This window comes from Beta vulgaris, chromosome 9 (genome assembly GCF_026745355.1).
Source record: "Beta vulgaris subsp. vulgaris cultivar EL10 chromosome 9, EL10.2, whole genome shotgun sequence".
NCBI classification, from domain to species: domain Eukaryota; kingdom Viridiplantae; phylum Streptophyta; class Magnoliopsida; order Caryophyllales; family Amaranthaceae; genus Beta; species Beta vulgaris.
Genome location: NC_079210.1, coordinates 48,533,157 through 48,559,319, shown reverse-complemented (window position 1 = coordinate 48,559,319; position 26,163 = coordinate 48,533,157). Strand labels below are relative to the sequence as shown.

At 36.0% G+C, this 26,163-nt stretch overlaps 3 protein-coding genes across 3 annotated transcripts; 2 read left to right on the top strand and 1 right to left on the bottom strand.

Moving 5' to 3' along the window:
* Positions 1-674: 674 nt before the first annotated feature.
* On the top strand, positions 675-9,305 carry LOC104904371 (uncharacterized). The gene is made up of 9 exons (XM_010692599.4): positions 675-936; positions 1,398-3,007; positions 3,256-3,482; positions 3,580-3,912; positions 5,653-5,899; positions 7,403-7,531; positions 7,613-7,828; positions 8,088-8,211; positions 8,832-9,305. The coding sequence occupies exons 2-9, from the start codon at positions 1,439-1,441 to the stop codon at positions 9,077-9,079; spliced, it is 3,093 nt and encodes a 1,030-aa protein (XP_010690901.1). The 5' UTR covers positions 675-936; positions 1,398-1,438; the 3' UTR covers positions 9,080-9,305.
* A 1,029-nt stretch (positions 9,306-10,334) lies between these two features.
* On the bottom strand, positions 10,335-16,293 carry LOC104904370 (ras-related protein Rab7). The gene is made up of 7 exons (XM_010692598.4): positions 16,029-16,293; positions 15,056-15,082; positions 14,828-14,927; positions 12,517-12,663; positions 11,850-11,930; positions 11,602-11,747; positions 10,335-10,634 (listed from the first exon to the last, which is right to left on the bottom strand). Exons 1-7 carry the CDS (start codon positions 16,079-16,081, stop codon positions 10,568-10,570), a joined length of 621 nt encoding a protein of 206 aa, XP_010690900.1. The 5' UTR covers positions 16,082-16,293; the 3' UTR covers positions 10,335-10,567.
* A 1,629-nt stretch (positions 16,294-17,922) lies between these two features.
* On the top strand, positions 17,923-25,077 carry LOC104904369 (putative proline-rich receptor-like protein kinase PERK6). The gene is made up of 9 exons (XM_057392286.1): positions 17,923-17,976; positions 19,541-19,811; positions 20,437-20,973; positions 21,577-21,663; positions 21,742-21,812; positions 21,900-21,976; positions 22,643-22,787; positions 23,584-23,745; positions 24,610-25,077. The coding sequence occupies exons 1-9, from the start codon at positions 17,923-17,925 to the stop codon at positions 24,877-24,879; spliced, it is 1,674 nt and encodes a 557-aa protein (XP_057248269.1). The 3' UTR covers positions 24,880-25,077.
* The last annotated feature ends 1,086 nt before the right edge of the window (positions 25,078-26,163 follow it).

Genomic DNA, 26,163 nt, shown 5'->3' with positions numbered 1-26,163 from the left:
TGAAAAGTAGTGTTGGGTGAATCAAATTTGAATTCCTAGCAATGGATACAGTCGTCCAAGCTAAGTAATTAATGTTCGATTGAATTGTAATTAAACTCGGCTCATTAGTGTTTGAAACAGTTTTGGGTGTTTGAACTAGGGTTTTGAAAAACTATACATATTAGCTTTTGGGGGTACGAATAGCTATTAAAGATTAAATATTAGTATGTTGTTATTTGTGTAAATTAACAACTAGTCTTATCGAATACTACTTTTTTTTTTTTTTTTTTTTGAAACAATCGAATACTACTTATTACAAAAGCAATTTTCACAGTCAAACTCTAACAACTAATATCTAACGGCTAACAACTAGTACAATAATCGAGAGCTATAACTATCATTAATAGCTATCACAACAACTACTTTATCTAAACAGACTCATTTCCAATAAATGCAAATATTTCACTTGTATTTTTAGTCATTTTTATGCATATAAACTTTCTAAAATTCCTCTATTATTACAAGAAAATTTCAAATTATTATGCAAAAATCATAAAAATTACTATTTTCACTATTTTTGCCATATATTTTAGGATAACCTCCTATATTTTATTATTTCCAAAAAGAAAAAGACATTTCTCACACAACATCGAAAAAAATGACATTTTTCTTCTAGAAAAAATGAAAGAGAAGGATATATAATAAATAAAGAAAACATCAAAAGAATTATCAAGGCAAGAAAAAGGCCATGAGTTACCTTTTTCTCTCGAACCCTAAATTGAATTCTTCCATTTCAACTTTCCATCTCAACAATTTATTCTAACACACACCATTTTCTACCATCAATTTACTTTCCTTAAATCTGATGAACAAATTCGAAGAGTGAGAAGAAACGATTTCGGCAAAATCAAACTTCTTGTACGAGATCGGAAGTTCGAATCTCTCAAACGTTTGAAGGTTTGTTTCAAATTTTAGGTTTAAGATTGTAGAAAAAGTTGGATCTTCTTTAAATTTGGATGAAAATTGATTCTGAGGAAAAAATTTGGTTTATTCAATGTGTTACTATTTCTGTTTCATTATTTAACTGTTCAATTTTGTATTTTATTTTTAAATGAAATGGTAAACTCGGAAATTTTGAGATTTTGAGGTTGAGTTAAACCTGCTGTATCGTTCTTGGATTCTCCACTGTTTTCTAGTTATAAGTGCAATTTCATGTTTAATTAAGAAGAAAATGAAATTTACTCAAAAAGAAATAAAAAATTAAAAAGTGCAGTCTGTGTTAGTATTTGTTTTAATCAATATATATGTAAAGATTTGTATATATATGATTTAGCTGTATGTATTGTAGAGCTGCTTGATTCCGAAAAATTCGATTATTTTGGCAATGTATAAGAATAGTGTTTAATTGTGCATACTAGGGTTGAAGCTTGGTAAGGTGGTGAGTTTGTGATCCGAGGGTATGGCTTGGTTCAGAGCTGGATCTGCGGTGGCGAAGCTTGCAGTGAGGAGGACTGTAGCTCAGGGGCGGTCGTATGTGACTAGGACTCGAGTTGTTGATTCACAAAGCCGGCGTTTTGTGAATTCACAGACTCACTTTTTTCATAGCACGGTTTTGAAACCGCAAGCTGCTCCTGTTCCACGCCCTGTACCCCTTTCGCGGCTTACTGATAGTTTTCTTGATGGGACGAGTAGTATTTACTTGGAGGAGTTACAAAGAGCTTGGGAAGCTGACCCTAACAGTGTTGATGAGTCATGGGACAATTTCTTCAGGAATTTTGTTGGGCAAGCATCTACCTCGCCAGGGATTTCGGGACAGACAATTCAAGAGAGTATGCGTCTGCTACTGCTTGTGAGGGCTTACCAAGTTAATGGTCACTTTAAGGCCAAGTTGGATCCATTGGCTCTGGAAGAAAGGCCGATTCCTGATGACTTGAACCTGGAACTCTATGGGTTCAGCGAAGCTGACCTTGATCGTGAATTTTTCCTTGGAGTGTGGAGGATGGCTGGGTTTTTGTCCGAGAACCGTCCTGTTCAGACCCTTAGAAGTATCCTTAACCGTCTTGAGCAGGCGTATTGTGGGAGCATCGGTTTTGAATATATGCATATAGCCGATCGTGAGCAGTGTAACTGGTTGAGAGACAGAATTGAGACTCCTTCACCAATGGAATATAACAAGGAAAGGCGCCATGTGATGCTAGACAGGCTTATATGGAGTACCCAATTTGAAAGTTTCTTAGCAACTAAGTGGACTACAGCTAAAAGGTTTGGTCTTGAAGGTTGTGAAACTCTCATTCCTGGTATGAAAGAGATGTTTGATAGATCAGCGGATCTTGGGGTGGAGAGTATAGTCATTGGAATGTCTCACAGGGGTAGGTTGAATGTGCTTGGCAATGTCGTAAGAAAACCACTTCGACAGATATTCAGTGAGTTCAGTGGAGGCATAAAACCTACAGATGAGGTCGGACTTTACACAGGAACTGGAGATGTCAAGTATCATTTAGGAACTTCTTATGATAGGCCTACTAGGGGTGGGAAGCGAATTCATCTCTCTTTGGTTGCAAATCCTAGTCACTTAGAAGCTGTGGATCCGGTTGTGGTTGGTAAAACAAGAGCGAAACAATACTATTCTAATGATGTTGACAGGACAAAGAATATGGCTATTTTGATCCATGGTGATGGTAGTTTCGCTGGACAAGGTGTGGTCTATGAGACACTCCATCTTAGTGGTCTTCCAAATTACACTACTGGTGGTACTATCCACATTGTGGTGAACAATCAAGTTGCCTTTACAACTGATCCAAGGTCAGGAAGATCTTCACAATACTGCACTGATGTTGCAAAAGCACTGAATGCCCCCATTTTCCATGTAAATGGGGATGATTTGGAGGCAGTGGTTCATGTTTGTGAGCTTGCAGCAGAGTGGCGTCAAACCTTTCATTCAGATGTTGTGGTAGATATAGTTTGCTACCGTAGATTTGGTCATAACGAGATTGATGAGCCATCGTTTACACAACCAAAAATGTACAAGGTAAGTCCAGAAATTTCGACTTCTCTAGGCTATATATATCTCATGATTAATTATGTTAAGCTTGCTGAATATCTCTTCAATTGTCTGAGAACATGCATGTTCAGCCACTTCATTTCTAGTATAGCACTATAGCTTGACAGTTGCTTTCATAGTTGAGACAGAGCTGACGTAAACTTCCACAACTCCCATGCCTAGAGGGATAGTTGATGGAGAAAAAAATGACAGTCTTCTCATCTTTTTTTTTACAGGTCATCCGAAATCACCCTTCTGCTCTTGAAATATACAAGAAGAAAGTTCTTGAATCTCAAGAAATGTCTAAGGAAGAGGTTGATCAGATCCAGAAAAAGGTTATGACAATCCTTAATGAGGAGTTTGATGCAAGCAAGGATTACAAGCCTCAAAGGAGGGACTGGCTTTCTGCTTACTGGCTAGGTTTCAAGTCTCCTGAGCAGCTTTCCAGGATTCGTAACACTGGGTACCTTTTTTCTGGACCTTTTCTTTTTGTTCTACTATCTAGATCCAGCTTGTGAATTCATGGTTTGAATAGTTATTGTATGTTGTGACGCACTCAGGGTTCAACCAGAAATCTTGAAGAATGTTGGAAAGGCTATCACCTCACTTCCTGAAACTTTCAAGCCACACAAGGCTGTGAAAAGGATTTATGAGCAACGTGCTCAGATGATTGAATCGGGGGAGGGTATTGATTGGGCAGTTGGTGAAGCACTAGCCTTTGCCACTTTGCTAGTTGAGGGCAATCATGTCCGACTGAGTGGTCAGGATGTTGAGAGGGGTACATTCAGCCATAGGCATTCTGTACTCCATGATCAGGAAACAGGAGAAAAATACTGCCCCTTGGACCATGTGATGATAAACCAAAATGACGAGATGTTTACTGTTAGTAACAGGTGAGCTCTATTTAAGTAGTGTTTCGCTTCTTCTTTTTCAGTTGTTTGCTGGTGGGGAATGATGTACAGTTCTAGTTATTTAAGTGTGGTGACGACCCATATTTTAGTGCAAAATGTCTCTAGCATGTTCCCTATAGGAAAATATCCATGTCAGGTAATTAGTGACATTTTTTCATCTTTTGTTTGTTTGTCTGTTTTATGACGAGGGCTTAAATTCTTTCTTGCCTGTGTTCTGTTATACTTAATTAGTTTGATGCTTTTCTCAGAAATCTGAAAATTTTTATTAGGGTGATTGAACATGGCATTTTTACTGTGCTGGAAGTTTTCTGTGATTAGAAGTTTGTAAGAATGCACAAGAAATATTTTTGCAATGCTTTTGAGATCGAAGCAAGTTTTTAGAAAGAAAATCACTTGAAATGGCAGCAAAATTTAGCAGAACAGGGGTATGATATGGGTGATCGTTGAGTTTCAATTATCTCTGTGATCTCTGACCCTGTTCAGAGCCCCTGTAAGTCTGTAACCTAGAATTGTACATACATGCTCTTCTACTGCTGGTCGTGAGGGAATTTTTTAGCACATACAGCTTATTTGTTTCAGACCTAGGATTTATAAAAATTGTAGGCTAGGTTGCACTTGAACTGGTATGGATACAGGAACAGGCATGACAGAGTTACGGGATACATTAGCGTTCAAAAAGAGGATACATAAGATATATATCTTCTAAAATATGGAATTTAAAAATATTTCAATAGTATGTAATAGTTTTAATCTATATACTCAAGAAACCGCCATCCAAAAATTAAAGAAAGAAGCGCAAGTAAGATGAAATAACATTTTCGAAAGAATAAAAAGGAAGAAGAAATGGGTAAAACTAGAGCAAAGTCTGGCAAAAGGAAACAAATTGAAAAAGTATAATAAAGTTTTTAGCACCCATGGACTCTAGGTGTCGTACCTAACTACTCATACCCGGTAATGGAACATCTATCAAAATGAATTTCCCATGCTTCATAGACTGTGGGCCTACCCGTATTGATTGATAAGGTTAACACATGGTCACTGTATAGAGCAATATTTCTGTGTCAAGAACCACTCTGTATTGTTTGACAAATACTGTAATGAATTGGTAATTATCTGTTATAGACTATTGCTGCCAATGTTATCAGGATCAGGATCCTACTTTGGATCGTAGGGGTTGGTAGAATTGAATCGGTGGGATCGGATCCTAGGATCGTAAGATCCTACAATTCGATGAAATAGCGATAATTATACTAAATAATGGTGAGAACCTCATGTTAAAAATTTACACATATTAATAATGAATTTTTTAATTAGCAAATGATGATAGTTTTTAAATACTATAAGATTGAAGTAACATACGACCAAAATCTAATAGGAGAAAAATAATATGTGAAATTACTTTATTATTTTTATACGGTAGGATTGGATCGTAGAGTCATAGGATCGTAGAATCGTGTTAAGATCCTACCATATGATTGTTTGTGGTTGAGCAGGATCGAAAGATCCTAACAAATTAAGATCCTACGTAGGATCAGGATTGGTGAGGTCTTCCAGGATCGTAGAATCGTAAGATCCGGATCGGGATTTTAACAACAATGATTGCTGCTACATTTTGTATTCTGAAAGTTTTCTGGCGTTATTTGGTCCTTTAGTAGTTCTTAGAACTTGTTGCAAATTGTTCAATTCTTCGTTTGATTGTTCTGATATTCTTTCTTGGTGCAGCTCCCTTTCAGAGTTTGGTGTTCTTGGATTTGAATTGGGCTATTCTATGGAAAATCCAAATTCATTGGTCCTCTGGGAAGCTCAGTTTGGCGACTTTTCTAATGGGGCACAAGTGATATTTGATCAGTTCTTGAGCAGTGGGGAAGCAAAGTGGTTGCGACAGACTGGTCTTGTGGTGCTACTTCCTCATGGATATGATGGCCAGGGACCTGAACATTCAAGTGCTCGATTGGAACGTTTTCTACAGGTATCATTCTGGAATTGAAGGCTCATTGAAAATTTTAATTGAATTTGATGACCTGCCATTATCAGATTCATGGATCTGACACAATATTTTCCCACAGACCCATACACTGTGTTATGGATCACGAGTACAGTTGTTGGGTGTGGATATATACCAAGTTGTTGGCAGATTATGGCTTGAAATCTGGACATAGTGACTGTCTTATAATCCGGATATGGGTGTTAGGAATCTAGGATACTTTTCTAATAGAACATATTCTAGATAAGAGACTTGAATTTAATTGCAAGTACATATTTGAGCTGATTTGTTTGGTAATTCTTGTTAAATTGTTTATCATGTCGCAAATAACTCTGTTTCTTCAGCCTCCCTTTTACTATTATTTCATATAATGTTAGTCCAACACTGATACTTGAGATATAATAAAGATTTGTTATCACAATCTCAAACGTGCAAATGGGTACAGTGGTCCACTTTTTGTGTTAGTTTACAATTCTAGGTAGTAGTTGTGTTCCTTTAACCGTTCTGCATAATATAGCATTGCATGATTTAGGTAGTACCAGTCTCAATAAGCTAGGGATTGACTCTGGAGATATAAAAGAAGTAGAAATTCTTTTGTAAATAATTTTCTCTAATACAATTATTAGTGCCATACGTTATCCTACTTCCATTTCTATAGGTTCTGGTGTTTTTGTTTGGAAATTTCCAAGGCTATAACAGCCACATAGGCAACCAGATTTTTTTTAGTGTGATTGCTGGTCTGCTGAGGTGTTGGAAATCATGAGTGTGTTGAATTCTTGATGATGCGCCTGGATTACCCCCCCCCCCTCTTATTTTTGTGTTTATGGAGTGGACTAGCTGTTCTGTTAATTGAAGCACTTTTGGGTAGGAAGTGAAAGGGCTATGCAGGCTTAGCGTAAAGTAGTTTTTCCTCCTCCCTTTCCCCTAATTGCCTTCCCCCTCTAGCAACGCAAAACTCTGTTCTGAATAGTTATAGCCCTCCCTCTACTCCTGTTTTACAATATCCGTATGTTGGATCGTGAATTGGTGATGTCATTGCATATTCTCACCTTGAAATATCTTCAGCATAGCTGCGAGATATCTTAGAATTTGTTCACTCTCGTTTCTTTTGGAGGTAGAGGGTAGGGGGAGACCGTTCTGAAGTTATAAACACAACAATAGCTACCTGCGACAGGTTGCATTCCCCATTTGCGGCTTGAATGGCGATCAAAAGATGCTGTTTCTGGCAGACCTACGACTGAAAATGCATTGGATATGACAAATGATGTCACAACGAATTTAGCTATGGTAGTTTAGGCAGACTTGTGATGTCACCGAAAGATTTTAACTGCGCATATATAGCATTTATGGCAGAAACATTTAATTGTAACTGCCCTCTGTTTCATGTAATGGCACTTGATAGCCTGGGAAGACTATAGCTGTGATCTAAACTTCTGGTGGCTAGTAAGATGAGCCCAACTAAATCTATTATGAAACTTCTTATTGCAGATGAGTGATGACAACCCCTATGTCATACCTGAGATGGAACCAACATTACGGAAGCAGATCCAGGAATGCAATTGGCAGGTTGTCAATGTAACTACGCCTGCTAATTATTTCCATGTTTTGCGCCGTCAGGTAATTATAATATCAGCTCCATTAATTTGTAACATTGTTTAAAGAAAGCCTCTGTTTGCTCATTCTTTAGTCTTGTTATAGATACACAGGGAATTCCGCAAACCACTTATTGTCATGGCACCCAAGAACTTGCTTCGTCACAAAGAATGCAAATCAAATCTTTCTGAATTTGACGATGTTAAAGGCCATCCTGGTTTCGATAAACAAGGAACCAGATTCAAGCGTCTCATAAAGGATCAGAATATGCACTCGGATCGCGAGGAGGGCATCAGGCGCTTGGTTCTGTGCTCTGGAAAAGTAAGTATCTGATTATTTGATGAACGTTATAGCATCATTCATTTCTATCTCATCACCGGACAAGTACACAAAATATGTTGAAATTATAGAATTTATAAGCTAAATATGTTCAACTCTCAAGACTTTTTGTAACATGTGCAAGTGGGTGGCCTGAATTTGTTGAATTATGCTACACTGGCATGTGTTCTGATTTTCTGAAGTCGATTCAGTAATTTTTACTTTTTTGGCAAAGCTGTGGTTCTTACCCTGAAAATTGCAGGTTTACTATGAGCTTGACGAACAAAGGAAAAAAGTAAATGGCAGTGATGTTGCCATCTGTAGAGTTGAGCAGCTTTGCCCTTTCCCCTATGATCTTGTCCAAAGAGAGCTGAAGCGGTATCCAAGTAAGTTTCCAAATTGATGTGGTTATATATTGATTTATGTCCATATATGTTTTTTTGTGCTTTTGTCATAGATTTTTGCAGCATCCATGTCTTACATAATTTTGGCTGTATATTATCTTGATTTCTCAGTTGCCATTATAGTAGGTTGTGCTGGGGAACTTTATATGATGGATTGAGTTTAATGGAGATGTCTTAACTGCTTATCCAGATGTAAACTCCAAACACACCCAAAAATATATGACCCGGTGTCTAACTGCTCATGATATGGCTGATTTGTTTATTGTAATGTTATGGATTGTGTGGAAGGGAAGATTTCAAACTCCTTATTTAGATGTAAACTCGAACTATACCCAAAAATATATGACCCGATGTCTAACTGCTCTGATTTATTTATCGTAATAATCAAACTGACAAGAGGCCTAAAAATGACCTTATGTTGACCTGAAATTAAACCTGATTTGAAGACCTGCTTGCCACCTCTCCCAGGCTCCCAGCTATTACTGTTCTATTTTCTAATTCATATTGCAGTGACTTGGAGGAAAAAACTGCATGTAATGTCATGAAGATATTCAAGCTTTGGTTGTATTGTGGTTTGCTTACGATGTTTGCTATATATGCAGATGCTGAGGTTGTCTGGTGCCAGGAAGAGCCAATGAATATGGGTGCTTATAGCTACATTGCTCCTCGTCTGTCTGCTACAATGAAATCTTTAGACAGAGGAAGTGCTGATGATATTAAGTATGCTGGGCGCCCACCATCTGCTGCAACTGCCACTGGTTTCATCTCGGTCCACAGCAGAGAACAGACTGAGCTTGTGCAGAAGGCCTTACAGCCGGAGCCACTCCCATTTCCATCAACGTCTGCTTGATTTTTGATAAGCTGAACCAATTTTGAGTAAATGAGAGTACATTGTATAAGAATTTCGTCTCTCCAAAAGTTTTTTGACTACAGTAAAATAATTACTATCAGAAATACATTACCTTTTGCTATGATTCTTAACTGGGAACATTGTCATGAATCATGTCAAATAAATTCTATGTTTGTTACTTGAAGTTGAACATTCTGGTAATGAATGTAGTAAATTATTCATTTTATCTTGCCTCCACCAATGGATGCACGTCTTTTAGGGTGGTACACGAGGAAATCCGAAACGCAAACTTTTTGTTACATACTGTGTTAGATTACTCCGATTGTAATAAATGACAGTAATGCTAACGAGTTTCTTTAGAGAAATGTTTCACACAAATGTTTGGCATAGCGTAGTTTCATTTCCAAGTATGAATATATCTTCTCGTAATCTTCTATCACTAATTGAGATGATATTGGTGAGTAATGGAAAGCAATGAAAGAGTAACACTAACACACTATGACAATTGACTTTCTTGACAAAATTATACATATGTGATGGTTGCATACTTGCATAAATGTTACTGATACACAAGCTAACTGATCAAGTCTTGATTGGATTTCTCTTTTCAATCTATCACATTATAAATTTTAGGGAATGCAAACCGACATATGCAAAGCATAGTCTTAAGCTCTTCGAAGAGATAAACCCAAATGACTACAAAGGAGTTTCAACCTCAAGAGAAGGGCATGTTCATATGCATTTTTATATGAAAGATACTTTTTTTGCATTAATCATGCACTGAAATTTTATGGTGGTCTCTCACTAGGGTAAAAAGGAACGTGCAAGGGGCAAATCGGTCATTGTGAGTACAATTCTTGTTTTGTTTAGTTTTTAGTTTAGAAGAGATTCTTGTTTTATTTACTTGTATACTTCCTTCGTTCTGAAATAAATGGAACCAATTCTCTCAAAAAACTCATATAAAAAAGAAAAGTGTTTCACTTATTTCAGAACCAATGATATATATTTCTTTATTTTTATCGTCTGACTTCTCACTCAGTACTACTTATTTATGTTTCCAGCAAAGAAAAATCTAGGGAAATTCTTGTGTAACCATCCAGGGATAAAGCTGTCAAGACCGACACTTTGCCAACAAAACTGAGCTCAAATGATGATGAACTAGAAAACCCTTTTTTCAGGTGTTAGTAACAAAAAATCAAAAGGTGAATCATTGAAAAATTAACTTGATCAAAAGGTAATTTCTGACACTTACGACTGATCATTATAACAGTATCAAAGTGACTTATTGTAATTGTCTCCACCAGATAAAGAATTGTAATATCCAGGAAAAAAAGAATTGTAATATACAGAACTGTTTCATTCAGTATGAAATAAGCTATCCGAACCAAAACTCACAAACACTACATTTCTTTAGTTCTTAAATAGATACTTATTGCACAGCTCCTAAAAAAATGAAAACAGGAGGGGAAGAAAGATAAAACAGATATTTTAACACTCGCATCCACTTGACCTCGCCTGACTGCTATTTCCAACATCGATTGTGTCCGGCAGATATCTTCCAGAGGCAATTGGCAGCACAAACAGAAGGATAGAGTGTCAGCATCAACAATGAAGAACAGTCTATAACGTTGCGCTAAAACTATAGACAAGCTGAACTCATACAAGCAAGAAAGAACGCAATATGGTGCCCAACTTTTACTTGCTCTATAGGCAACAGGACCAATGCATAGTCAACCATGTTGCAAGCAAAATATGACTTCTTCATAATCATGCAGCAAGCTGGGCCAATAAAATAGTCGTGGCAGAGCAAGAAGATGATGAAAAGGGGGGGGGGGGGTTATGTCGATAATAAAGATGGCACAACCGCACAAGGCCTGACTACCATCTACCATGCAAGTTGGGTCATTGTGCCACATTTTTCGAGTGAGGGGCACGGTAAAAAAGGCATGAAATTCACCTAAGCCTACTTTACCCTGCCTAGCCCATCCAGGCAAGAAGGCACAGCATGTGAGCCGCCAGGCAATGCCCAGTGCCTAGGGGGCTGTAATCATAGGGGCTGGACAGGGGAAGTACACTCTGTAGTCACAAGGAGACACTTCTGCGAATAAGATATGGTTCAAATTTCAAAAGGATCTCGGTGCATCACATCAAAACGTAAACACGACTTGCAACGCGGACATATATACAACATCGACAAGAAACTTGCATCATATGAAATCCAGAATGTCTAACCTACAAAGTACAGACTGAAAACACAATAATAGGCTAATTAAGTGCAGAGACATTTTACTTATCAGATCTACCATTTATTGAAGTGGTATCATGCATCTAATCTGACAAGAAGAAAAAAGAGTTCCTTTCAGCAGAAAAATTAAGATTCAGTATGAATTGAATGGTAAATGTAGATAGCAAAGCGCCTAAATTCTATTACTACCACTTCAGACTACAACAAGCAAAAATCCAACGAGGCTCACAAGAAGTGTTACGTTAGTTCCAACTACTAAATATGCACATAAACTTACATCTCTTCTTCTTCACCACTCTTCAGGGCATTTTTTGCTATACACTGGAAAGCCTCCTCAACATTCAAGGCCTCCTTTGCAGAGGTCTCAAAGTAAGGAATATTACCCTTTGAAGCACACCAAGCCCGAGCCTTTTTCTCAGGAACCTGCAGTTGTGCAATTGATATGTTATTCACTAACATGAATAGAAGCAGCATGATTTTCAACGAATCAGAATGCGTCAGTCACATCACATATCAGCAGCTTACCACTCTGCTGTTTCCACCATCAACATCAATTTTGTTTCCTATGACGACAAAGGGGAAGTTATCTGGATCTGAAGGACTAGCCTGTAACATGAAAGAAAAAAGAAGGAAGATAAACTTTGAATCAGGGCTCTTTCAAAATTATAAGCTCAATAGAGGGATGACCATTGTACAACTGAAGGGGGTTGCGATTCAAATTTTTATGATAACAAATAGTAAAACAAAAGTAATAAGAACAATTATAGAAGATGCAATCTTTTCATACATCTTTACAGCATGCATACATAGAGAGCAACAAAACAAGGTGAAAAGGGAATTCCAAATAAGACCCTCAGTAGGCTTCAACCTTGACTAACAAGTCAATGCCTCACTGGCTCTAAGGAGATCCAATCATAGAACTTTGAGGAGAGAGCCAGATCAATTTAGATACCCACATGCCTTCGATTCCATATCTAAATGTTCAGTTATCAGTGTGATTCTGACATAAAAAAGATACTTCTGCAACAGGGTGCTCAAAGAAGTTCCAAGTGACCAACCATAAAAAAAGTTGAAGCAAGATTCTAAATCATGTAGATCAGACATGGATAGCACATCTCTCTCTCCACTTTATTCCAGATTGGATCAACATATGAAAAAACATAGTAATTTAGAGAGCTGGGAGAAGGCTAACCTGTATGAGAAATTCTTCCCTCCAATTATTCAGATTATCAAACGACTTCATAGAGTTGACATCATATACAAGAACACAACAATCTGCACCTCGGTAGAAAGCAACACCTAGACTCTGGAATCTTTCCTGTCCAGCTGTATCCCATATCTGCCAACAGAAAAGAGCTCAGACCAGGTCTTAACAGAAAGAACACATATGTCTGTCAAGCATAAATTGGAGTAAAATAAGCAATTCCTCCTAGTCTGTAATATGAAAGTAATTTTGGCATGAGAAGCAAAAGCAAGATGCCTTCAGCTAATCTACAAGTTCAAACTGCTGAAAGGCAATGCTGCAGTCATCTTCGTATCCCATATTCCAGCAACAAGATCCATGCTGAGAACATTTATTATGAAAAAAAGACTTAAGTATCTACTGAAGGAAGGCAAGGAACTTAAATGTAGCCTATACAAATCAAGCTTTAAATCTCAGTACACTTCGCCCCACTTGCATGTAAAATTGAAATATGTATCCTATTAGTACAAAATATTTTACAAGACAACATTACAATTCATTTAAACCTCACTTTGCAAGTAAGATACAAATGGGTCTACCTAACTCTAGAAATATTCGGAGTCTATCTAATAAGGAGACAACTTACACCCTATTCTTAAATATAAAAAATGGTTCAAACACATAAACATGTACTATTAATACAACATGAGGAATTCTAGGCCCTATTATGAGGCAAAGATCAGCCAGAATTTGATAGTTACCTTAAGGCATGCTTGGATCGAGCGTTAGGTTGGGGGCGAGGGGGGGGGGGAATAGAGACATAATGAAGAAAATCAAGATATATCTAGGTGGTGAGAAAAGAGGTGACGTAGATAATGCATGCAGCAAAAGTTGAAAGGGGAACTATTACCCTCATTTTCGGGTAATATATTACCTTTGGGGATGGTGGGTAGCTAAAATAATAAGGGTAATGATCGTCCCCTCCTTACCGTTCACTATCTCATCCCATCATCTATTACCAGCTCCATCCAACATCATTCTCTTTATTTCTTCATCCATTAGCCCCTTCACGTTAGCCACAATCTATGCTAGTTGTCACAAAACCTTTTATTAATACTCATGAATACTTTACTAATAACCATACCAAAAGTTCTGAATAGAGTTTTCATTGAATTACGAGTAGAATAATTTTCATATCTTATGAGCCATACCATTAGATCTTTAAATGTAATGTTAAACCCTTGCCTATATCCTTTAGTATCTTAGGTTTGTAAACCATATTATTCCACCTCAAAAACGCAACTTCCGATATATTTAAATACCTTGAGAAGTTACTATAAAATTAAGACGCAAAGCAGCAAGTTACTTACTAGGTAGCAATTATAGTGGCTCAAGCAAGCCATTTAGACAAACATGAAGTGCCCTCATGCTTATCACTCTTTATACAACACACGTAAGTTCTTCCAGTTTGACCACCAGTTGATGAAATGCATGCGGTGCTATATTCCAAAAGAATCATCTAGTATTTGGTAACCCCATTATGAGATCTATTGAGATGCAGTGTTTGACAAGGTGAAAATTCTTTTTCTTTTTCCCCACAAGGAGTACCAAAAAAGATCTCATAAAAGTGTCCATCAAGAGATAAATAAAACCTTTGCAAGTTTGAAATCCCCCTTTGCAAGATCAGCACTCAGGTTTTGTGGATTTGAATAATATATCAGGTGAAGGACAGGAATAGTTAAGAAAGGGAGCAGAATAATACATATATTATCTGAGCTAAGTCTTCTAACTTATTACCTAATTTCTCTCACCATATTTCACTCAATCGATCTAAATGATAACTTCAGTTAACCACTACATAGTGCCATAGACACCTGAAGGAGATCAAAGCCACAAATCTTGAGCAACCATATCTTCTACATTACAAATATCCATTTCTTAAGGATGGCAAGTGCAGCATACATACGCAACACATAAGTCATTTGTTTGCCAGCCTCAAGAAAGACAACAAAAATTGTATTCCCCAAAGTCCCACCCACAAAACAGCTGAAACTCAGAAACCATATGCATCAGTAGTGGACAGCTCAGGAACTCTTCTAAATTGCATTTCTAACATGAAGGTCCTCCTAAACTGCATCTTACAAGATCAAGTAACACAAAGAAAAAAGAGAGTGATAGGAATCCAGAAAGAAGCTGCCCCCATAGAGAACTGATGAAAAAGAAGATCACTCAGAGCAGCATCAATGTAACACACTTCCTATTGCAAAGATCTTAAATGGAAAATATATCCAGTCAGTTGAGCGCAATCTAGTATACAGACCTGTAATGTGAAAAGCCGGTCATCAAACTGCACTTCCTTGGTCAAGAAATCAGCACCTATAGTGGCCTTGTATTGATTGCTGAACTTCTTATTCACATATCTAATCATCTAAGTTGAAGGTAAACAATTCTAAAAGAGAGAATAAAACTAGCACAAACAAATTATAGTTATTTAAAACTTCATCTTCACTACAAGTTACTTCATAAGCAGGTCACTGCGCAAGGATACTGGTTCATCAAAGAGGTCTTCCCCACTCTGCAAACATTAAAAAAATAAATAACAAATGAGTATTTGTGTAGAAAACAGTAAAACACACCCAACCATTTAGAAACCAATTTTGGTACTCCTATCAACACAAGTCAATTTCAAAAACACACCCGAACACCTCTCTCATAATGTGCTAAAATCATCTAGCAACTATTTGCTCCTATCCAGCGATAGTGGTGGAAGAAAAAGGCCATCTAATTTCAAAACTCAAAATATTAGTAGTCATAAATTCTTGAAGATTGTTAAAAAGTTATGCTTCCAACTCCAATGTTCACCAACAAACATCCAATAATTTTGCAACTATAATCATTCAATTCGACGCATTTACAACTTATTCAATACAATTTCCAACTTAAATGAATGGTTTTTTTCACTGTTAAATGTTCTTGGAGCTGAAGTTTCAACTCCAATCAGCATCTACATACACAATTGCCAAACGATCCCGTCATACTACATCTACAACAAACAAATTCAACCTAAATCACCAATCTACTAGCAACCTTCAGTATCATACATCAAAATCACCAATAATTTGCAACAAATACACTTATAATTCGACGCATTTACAACTTATTCAATACAATTTCCAACTTAAATGAATGGTTTTTTCACTCTTAAATGTTGTTGGAGCTGAAGTTCCAACTCCAATCAGCATCGATAAACACAATTGCCAAACGATCCCGTCATACTACATCTACAACAAACAAATTTAACCTAAATTACCATTCTACTAGCAATCTTCAGTATCATACATCAAATTCACCAATAATTTGCAACAAACACACTCATAATCAACAACATATCAGTAATTAAATATCAAATCAAAGTCAAACCTAAAAATTACTCCACATACACATCAAATTGACTGTTTTACACGAATAAAAAACCTAAAAATTGCAGCGATCGAAGAAATAACAAAGTAGAAAGTACAAACCCGCTGTCGCCGAGAATTATGACCTTCAAGAGTGTTCTCCTTCGTGACGGCATCTTAGAGTAGCGAAATTTCGCCGATCTAGAGGAGAGAGAAAGTGAGAAACAGCGATGAATTGAAGAGAGAGAATGAGGTGTTGATGTTGGTAATCAATGAGCTGTTGAAGTAGTAGGACCTTTCTGGAAGTAGAAAAGGTATAAAGAATAAACAAGAAAGTTTTTAGTGTGAAATAATGCAGTGAATCTGCGATTGTGATACTCATCGCTTTAAAAAGTGTTCCTGGGACTTTCTAATTTTTGCCTCCAATCAATCATGCATCCGTGATCCGTGGCTATAGCCTATACAAATACAATACTACATTACATAGTACACCTACTCCATCCAGCTTGTCTAAGCGTCTACTTCCTCCATTTCATAATACTCACTACATTTTTCGTTGAGGAAAGTTTCACATTACTTACTATATACTTCTTTTTTGGGCAATAGACTCTCTCTATCTCTCTCCTCTCACATGGGTCCCTTTTTTTTTTTACTCTCTACTTCTCTTTTCTCCAAAAACTGTCTAGAAGTCCGTGAATTGAGAAGTGTGGCGAGTAATATGAAACGAAGGAAGTAGTATTATTTTTGTGTTATTAAATGTCATCCTGTTTTTTCTTATTAACGCCTTTTATACATTTGAGAGTGAGGAATAGCCTAGTTCTTAGTGCTTCCCTCCCGCTTCTAGACGGTTCTGGGATCGATTCTCATCCTTAGCAAGTTGGAACGTGTTTATACTCATATACAAATAAGTTCCCGAACCTGTGGTCAAGGGAACTTTTTTGGCATTTTCAAGTCAATTTCTGTTAAATTTTACTAGACTCTGAGATGTTCTAATAAAGCTAAATAAAATCGGTCAAAATAGGGGATGAAACAAAAAATGATTACACTAAACCCCATGTAGACCCCCGTGCTAAGTTTTTCGAAGCCTCAGGTTCAAGTCATTCTATCAATTTTATTCAAAGTTTTTGAATTACATTAGTGTTTCCCCGTAATATAATGAGATGGTAAAAATAACTTCAAGTCATTGAGAAATATCAACTTGTCGGAAAATTTTGAAATTTGGTAGTCCTTCAATGGAGGAAATGGAACAGATAAGAGAGACTGAGTGAAAGATGAGAGGGGATGGAAGAGGTGAGGAGGAACAGAAGGGGATGGAAGGGGAATGAGTGAGGGAATGGAAAATGGAGGAAAAAGAGAAGGAAAGACCCTCGTATTTTCATACAAATATACAGGGCGTTAGTAGGAAAACATAGGGTGTTATTTAGCAAAACCCTGTTATTTTTGGAGACCCGACAAATTGTTACCAACACTTTCTCTACTTCATTTTGATGTATGTTGATTTTCTACTTCGTCTCGATGTATGTTTATTTTCTACTTCGCATACTATGACATTTGTCAATTGACAACTGCTACAATAACGCACGGTTGTACAACTTAGATCATCAAGATTTTTAAGATATTAGTAGTTCAAACTATTAAAATAATAAGATCTTATAAAAATGATTAAAGATTGGGAAAACGTTAAGGCTGTGCGATTGGATTTGATGTTTTTGCACCGAACACCGATTGTGTACTTATGTTGGTTTTTTGCTTGATTGATGAGTTTGTTTTCTTGTGAAATATTGTGTTTTCTTTGTTGGACATCCTCGGAGAGAAAAGAAAGTTGTAGATGTAACTTTGTCATTTTGTGCCTTTTGTTTTTCATTTGATTGAAGAATATGTCGTCTTGTCCTTTTATATGCATTAGGAGACGCGCAGAAAGTAAGAAGGGTAAAAAAAACAAAGTGAGTATTATGGTTACGTAGAAAGTATAATTAAATGTACAATAGAAGTTTTTTCTTACAAGAGTATGGAGATAATGTCGTATAATCATTATGCTTCTAATTATAAAATCAATTTGAAATGGAACAAGGTTTTAGAATAAAAAGCATACTCCAAGGGAGAAGATATGTAGAGCTTGATTTGATAAAGAACTACATACATAATTATACTATATGAATAAAGTACTAATATTTTATTAACAAACACTTCCTCCATTTTGTTTTAAATGAAACGTTTGCTTTTTCACGCAATACAACACGCTTCTTTAATAATTAATATCTTTAGTTGTGCACACGTACGTAAAAAAAATATAAAAAAGTTATAATTTGATAGCATGCATCGAGACGAATCTAACAAGATCCCACTTGTCTATGTTTTTCTTTATATAATAACGATAAATTGGAGTCAAAATTGATCAATAAATAGTGTCATTTCATCCAATATTTCATTTAAAACAGAACAGAAGAAGTATATATATTTTGCTACACAATTCCTTGTTTTTAGAGTGATGTCATAAGGACAACGATTCTCTAACGAACATGTGAGGGAGGGTCAATTTGGTGAGCTCTTTAATGTTGTGATTTATCAGCCTTTTTATTTATTTTAATTTGCATTTGTATCAGAATTTGCTAATCACTTATCAATCTTGTAAAAGCAAATATATATATTCTAACAACAAAGCTCAATAGAGAATGCTATGATTAGCATGGACAATAACCAATAAACAAAGGCATATATAAAGGAAATAAATAGACACATTACATTGTTTAATTAGGGGGGAAATAGACACATTACATTGTGAACTAGGAAGAAGTCAAAGATTTTTCTAAAATATTTTGTTTAAAAAGAACACCCAAACATATCAGAATCTCACCAATAAATAATCCCTCAAATCTAGTCCTTCAAATTGACATATAAATTGGCAAAAAAAGCCAACCAATACCTCCTATAATGCAGGAGGTGGATGGAGTAGGAGACAACTTTACCCATTTTTCTGTTTGATCTTCTATTAGCATCACCCTTCTTTTTACTCCCTCTTCTTTTGAGAATCAATTGCCCTTCTCCACATAGGTTAGTTTTTATTACCCTTATGCTAATTCTATATCATTATGTTTTTTAATTTTTAATGAAATTATCTTGTTTATAATTTGAATTTGTATATATATAGATCGTAAGCTAAATGTTAATTGTTTGTTAATAAAATTTCGTACGAGTTATTATGTGGTACTATATAATAGCTAATTGTTTTCGTTTTTGTTGTATGGATTTAGGGGCCATTGTTTGAAGGAGAGGGGACATTGTTAGGTCATATTATCTATTCTTGCACTTCATAGATAAAAGTTTCATTGTTTGAAGGAGTCAAGAATATGGGTTCGTCTGATCAGGATAATAGTGATTCTTCATCATCACCATCAAAATCGGATTCAAATTCATCGTCTCCTCCGTCCCCACCCAATTCCGACAACAATAATAATAACAACAACGACAATAACAACAATAACAATGGAGACAATAACAACAATAATAGTGGAGGCAATAACAACAATAATGGAGATGGCAACAACAACAACAACAACAACAACGATGGTGGCAACAACAACAATGGTGGCGGCAACAACAACTCGCCACCATCGCCTTCCTCGTCGAAAAACAAGTCACCAAATTCTCATGAATCACCACCATCTCCAGGTTCATCAAAAGGCTCTCACTCATCATCTGCACAAACCACTCCATCAATAAGTGATGACTCTTCACCTTCACAATTATCTTCGTCTTCTAAGAATAGTCTTATAGCTGGACTCGTGGTTGGAATTGGGGTACTATTATTGTTATTGATAATTATAATAGTTGTTTGCACTAAGAAGAAGAAGAAAAACAAGAGACACATGCAAATGCAATATTATGGAGAGCCTTCTCAAAAAGGTATGAATTTGATACAAATTAAACATAAACTAACTTAAAAACTCATTTTTAAAATCATCCTAGTGTTAAAATATCGACTTTTTACTACTTTTTTTGTTTTTTTTTAATTGCACCATTTCATTTTTAGCATTATTCGTCAACCAACTTTGTTAAGCCATCTTACATCATTATATAAGAAAAAACATAGTTACGACGGGTCCAGTAAGATTCGTCTCAATGCAAGTTTCCAAATATTAATTTTTCATAATTTTTACTAATACGCAAACGCAATTAGAGATATTGACGTTGAAAGAAATGTCTCGACAAACGTGAAAATTAAAATGATGTAATAAAGAAAAATAGATGAAATATTAAGTTGTTACATTATATGCATTCATATTTATGAATTCTGTTTGTAGGATGATTCCATAAAACTACATCTATTTTTTAAGTAATTAACAAATGAAAGTCTTAATAATAATATATAGAGTTGCAAAATTTTTGCAATATTTATTACTACCTTTGTTCATATTATTTACAACGATTTGACACAAAGTGTGAGTAGAAAATGTCTAATCGTTGCAAATAATATGAAACGGAGGTAGCATTTGAAACATTGTACTAATCTTATAAAGTTCATATATATCAGGCCAACAACAATATAGCAGCCAACATGCCCCTTGGGGCACAGGCCCTGGCCAACACCAAGACATGAACTACTCTGGTCCAACGGGGATGTCCTCAGGACAATGGGGGCCAGCAATGCCGCCCCCGCCCCCGCCTATGATGAGCTCGGACATGAATAGTGCAAACTACTCCTCCGGACCAACAGGACCCGCCTTACCCCCTCCTCACCCGTCAGTAGCACTTGGGTTTACTAAGAGCACGTTCACGTACGACGAGCTCGCGGCCGCAACAAATGGTTTCTCTCAAGCAAGGTTGTTAGGCCAAGGAGGGTTTGGTTATGTGCACAAAGGTGTGCTACCTAATGGCAAGGAAATAGCTGTGAAGAGCCTTAAATCGGGGAGTGGACAAGGAGAAAGAGAGTTCCAAGCTGAAGTGGAGATTATTAGTAGGGTACATCATCGACATCTTGTGTCTCTTGTAGGTTATTGCATTGCGGGAGGTCAAAGGATGCTTGTTTATGAGTTTGTTCCTAATGGCACCCTTGAGTTTCATCTTCATGGTACGCTATAAATATAATTTTGCTACGTTATTGCATGATAATCGTGTCTGTCTGTACGTAGATGTCAACTAACTTAGTTGGTTATAATATTGGAAGGTGGTACCTAAGACCTAGGATCAAATCTGTCTATAATTTGCCCTTATACAACAATAATTTTACGATTTCCTTAATATTTGATGGTTTACAAATTCTTAACCACCACCAATGTATATAACAAATAATAGAAACTACTATTGGTAACGATTATTAACTCTATCCAAAATAATCGGTCGTTTTTATTCTAGCTCGACCATAGGAATAACACAATACTTTATCAATTTAGGAAGTAAATTTAAAACTCACATATGATACATCTGAGATTATCAATATAAGAATTCATGGAAAGGCCTAGGCTACACTTCTGCGATGGTCAATGGTCATGGATATATAATGAATTTTAGATAATTAGGATATCAATCAATATTGGCTAATTTTCTTTGAAATGCCCTAGCTCATTTGTGAAATACTATTTTGTAATTGAGGAAATATAATAATAGTATGATAAATATACATACCTATGTTGAAAGAACCTTTCACTAATATATCTATTATATGTTTTTACAGGGAAAGGTCGACCAGTTATGGATTTTCCTAGTAGAATGAAAATTGCACTAGGATCTGCTAAGGGTTTGGCTTACCTTCATGAAGATTGTATGTACCATACTATCTCCGATGCTTTTCTCTTTTCTTAGTTTCGACAAATCTTGTCTAATACAAGTGTATTTTCAGGCCACCCTCGAATTATACATAGGGATATTAAGACTGCAAACATCTTAATTGACAATTGCTTTGAAGCCAAGGTTTGCACATTCATCTTTTGTACGCATTATAATATTTGTTTATTGTAACTGAACATCTTAACTAAAGAAAATGTCATTTTCATTAAGGTGGCTGATTTTGGCTTAGCTAAGCTTTCGTCCGCTACAGATACTCATGTGTCCACGCGTGTTATGGGAACATTTGGGTAAGATTCTTAACGTCATCTAAGATTATTTAGGCTCCGTTTGGTTGGATGTAAAACATTTTCAATGTAAAATGATTTTTCATGTAAAACATTTTACAATTGAAAATTCAAATGCAAAGCTAATTTTCCTTTGTTTGGTTCAATGTAAAAAATATTGTGGAAAAGAGAAAATTGGAAGGGGAAGAGAGAGGATGATGAATAAGAGGATAGTAAAAGGTTGCTAAGGAAGAGGGAGGAAAATGTGTTTTCCCTTCTTTTTGAAAGGAAAATGATTTTCACCTAAAGCTCCCTTGATGGAAATCTTGTTTTACATCTCTTATCAAACCAAACAACGGAAAATGAAAGGAAACAGAAAACTCGTTTTCATGGAAAATATTTTACACCATACCAAACGGAGCCTTAGTGAAACTTATTGAGTTAGAGTGATCTACTGCATGTATGTATATGAGTTATACTTGAAATTATATTAGCTAGGTTGATTGTCCAACAAAAAGAATACTTCTCATTTTTGTTCTTGTCCAACATACATAAAAAGTCACTGAGATACTATATATAGTTTTTTACTTATAAATATCTTAAACATGTCTTAAACATTGTAGATAGTGTATTTTCCATAATGGTATGAGAAAGTGGATTATTGACCTATTTTCACTCTTTGAAATATAGGTACTTGGCACCAGAATATGCAGCAAGTGGAAAATTGACAGAAAAATCTGATGTTTTTTCATTTGGTGTCATGCTCTTGGAATTGGTCACGGGACGTCGCCCTATTGATCCATCAGCTGAGGAAGAGGACAGCTTAGTAGATTGGGTTAGCACTTTCTTGCTTTACTATCTCAATATAATGTAATTTTGAGTAAGTGTTGTAGTATTTATATTAATCAACCACAAATATATCATCTAGCATAGCATACGTAACCTAATGAAAATATAGTATGATTATACTACTTGTATATGCTCAATTCCTATCCTAAGCATTTGTTTGGGATTTAAGGGGGAGGGGAGTTGGGGGGTGTCTGACTTATAATGGACCTCTGGATGGGGTCTCTATGTGAGGGCAGCTCAAAGGAATTCTTCTTACCATTTTTTTTAAAAAAATGCCATGATTATATTGGGAAATGTTGCACACCTTGATAACCTCAATGCAAGTCATACACTAGTATAGTAGTACACTACATATACGCTATGTCACATTTAGACCTGGGCATGGGCCCGGTCGGGATTGTTCACGGGTCGTCCGAGGGCTTGGGGGCAGTGGTGGGTCGGGTCGGACTTGAAATTTCCATATTTTGTCCACGACGCGGCACAGGCCCACATGCTTGTCCCGTGATTTATGTTGTTTTTTTTTTTTGGATTTTTTATAGTTTTAGACTGAAAAAACAAAGAGAAGGGGCATTCAGCCCACAAGCCATATAGGCAGGCTCGTGCCGGACCGGACTTGAAATAAAATTTCTTGATCGTGGCAGGCCCAAGGCCCACATAGTATACAATGGGCTGGGCCTTGAGCGGGCTCGTCCGAATTGGACCCAAATTGTACTGGCCCGGCCCATGCCCGCTCTACTCACGCTAATATTGATTTTCATAACTTTGAACTAAAAACTAAACAGGCTAGACCGCTTATAGCACGAACCATGGACGAAGGAGTTTTTAGCGGATTTGTGGATCCACGCTTGGAGAGTGAATTTGATTCGGAAGAGATGATGCGCTTAATTGCATGCGCTGGTGCATCAATTAGACATTCTGGTAAAAGGAGAGCAAAAATGAGCCAGGTAAAATACTTTTATGCTTATTATCCTTGCAATATGCTCTATTCATTTTATTAAAAGCACCCTATTAGATAATCTTAGTGTTTCTTTCATTGACATGAGAATCAATTCTCATGGAAATCTATATTTCAGGAGAGATTATTTCCTTCGTTCTGAATTGACATAATTTATACATATATAATATTAAACTGACCGTTTTATAATAAATCACAACTACGTGAAACATCACTTAAGTGATCAGCTAATCTATATAAAACTATTAAAAAGCGTTCCTAAACAAAAAACGATGTCACGTGGATAACCAAACAAACACTTATTTTTATTGTCAAATATCAAGTACTAGTAATTATAAAAAAAATAACTTTGAATTGGCACAATTTATACTTATACAATATTAAACTGACCATTTTATATAATATTAAAGGTGTTCATAAACAAGGAACGATGCCACATGGCGCTCTCCCAAGGGGAGTCTTCATGTAATTCATGGACAATAAAGAAAAATAAAAATTGCATAGTATAGACTTTGATCCTGTGACCTCAAGTTCATATGATAAAGTCTTAACCATTAGACCAAGTGATATTTGGTATTATCAATTATAGTACAATATTAATAAATGAAAATTTTCCTTACCGGTGGCATAGCCTTAACCTAATAACTAGCTTGACTTAAAAAGTTGTTAACGCCATATATAATTAAATGGATGAAGCATTCAACCAAGGATGTCTTGGCCTAGTGGTTAAGATTGAGGTGACCTGAACGATAGGTCACAGGTTCGATTCCCCCTCTCCTTCTTTGTATTTTGTACGTAAATGATTATGTAATATTTTGAAGTCAATAATATAAGAAGATTATGTATGTCACAGATTGTAAGAGCATTAGAAGGGGATGCATCGTTGGATGACTTGAATGAAACAAAACCCAGAAGTAATAGCACATTATATAGCTCTGGTAGTGGTAGCTCCGACTATGATAGTGCTTCATACAAGAATGACATGAAGAATTTTAGACGAACAGCATTTAATAGCACGGAGTACGCAAGTAGTGATTATGGAGCAACTAACGAATATGGTTCAAGTGGAGACTTGTCCACAATGCCTAAGAAAACTAGCCCAGGGCCAGGCCATTTTGTGTAAAAAAAGAAAAGATCTGATACGAAGGGGCTCCCCAATAAATTGAATTGCGGAGGCGATGATATTAACTTCTCTCTTGGCTTCTGAACTATCTAAATTGATGATGCGTCGGCACGTTTTGGTTTAGTTTTTGAAAAAATACGCAACTGAGGTGTTTACTTATGATTGTTATTTTAAAGTCTCAATCATGTATAATGTAGATTGAATTATATTTGTACAGTTTGATGCTACAACTCATTTATGAATATTATGTCATATTAAATTATTTTTATATTTAGTTATATGGTTGTAAAGAATATACATATTCTACCATAGACATATTTTTGTTTCTTTTTCCTAATTGAGTAACTTTGTTGGATGAGCGGACTAAATGTTTTGTTTTCATTTGTAATCATGAAGTTAGTATTAGTTTGACTCTAACAAATTGGCATGACAATCAAGTAAACCTTTTATTTTATTTCTTTGCAATAACTTAATATTGACATCGTTAATATTTGTGTGATCCTTTAAAAAATTCAATGTTAGACTTTATGTCAAGAAAATGTGTACGGATATATATAACGATAATGAGTGACTAGATAAGATTTTTTTAAGCACGTTTTAACTACGTTTTTCTATAAGTTATTTGCCGACTCTCTAAGAACAAGAGTACCATATATAGATTCATAGTGATACTTATGAGATACGAAAGAAAAAAAAACAAATGAATCTTGGTTGTTGACAAGAAAGAATACATACAAGGGGCGTGTTCGGCAACAATAGTTGTGGTGGTAGCTTTTAGCTGTGAGAGTAGCTGTTAGCTGTGCTTGGTAGTTGTTAGTGGTTGGTGTGTAGCTGTTAGCTGTTAGCTGTCCAAGTAGCGGTATAAAATATTGATGTTCGGTAAAAGAAGCTGTCATAGTTGTGTAAGAATAACTAGTTCAAAACTCAAATAAAACTTTAACATATAATTTATACACCACTAAAAGCTACCCAAAAGCTACAAATTTTAGCTTTTGACAAACACTACTAAAACACTGCTTGTACCACTAAAAGCTACTTACACCACTACATTGCCAAACACTCTTATATTTTCTAATTAGTATTTTGACCAAGTCAAGACACTAAAAGCTACTTGAAAAGCTTGTGCCGAACACGCCCAAGAACTTGTAGATTGATTTTGCCTTGAGAAAAACAAGAGAATTCCATTCTTTAAGCAAATAGTAACAACGACTATTTACATATATAAATACATAGCGGAGGCAAAAGCTGTTTATTGGGGCATGAAGTTTGCTTTGGAAATGGATC

Bases quoted from the DNA above. Each gene is read 5' to 3' on its own strand.
- LOC104904371 (XM_010692599.4), top strand. From the start codon at position 1,439: ATGGCTTGGTTCAGAGCTGGATCTGCGGTGGCGAAGCTTGCAGTGAGG. The intron at 5,900-7,402 runs GTATCATTCTGG...TTCTTATTGCAG, and splicing joins GATTGGAACGTTTTCTACAG to ATGAGTGATGACAACCCCTA. The intron at 7,532-7,612 runs GTAATTATAATA...GTCTTGTTATAG, and splicing joins TCCATGTTTTGCGCCGTCAG to ATACACAGGGAATTCCGCAA.
- LOC104904369 (XM_057392286.1), top strand. From the start codon at position 17,923: ATGTCGTATAATCATTATGCTTCTAATTATAAAATCAATTTGAAATGG. The intron at 19,812-20,436 runs TGAATTTGATAC...CATATATATCAG, and splicing joins AGAGCCTTCTCAAAAAGGTA to GCCAACAACAATATAGCAGC. The intron at 23,746-24,609 runs GTAAAATACTTT...TGTATGTCACAG, and splicing joins GGAGAGCAAAAATGAGCCAG to ATTGTAAGAGCATTAGAAGG.
- LOC104904370 (XM_010692598.4), bottom strand. From the start codon at position 16,081: ATGCCGTCACGAAGGAGAACACTCTTGAAGGTCATAATTCTCGGCGAC. The intron at 15,083-16,028 runs GTTTGTACTTTC...TAATGTTTGCAG, and splicing joins ATAATTCTCGGCGACAGCGG to AGTGGGGAAGACCTCTTTGA. The intron at 11,748-11,849 runs GTAAGCTGCTGA...GCACAACTGCAG, and splicing joins ATGGTGGAAACAGCAGAGTG to GTTCCTGAGAAAAAGGCTCG.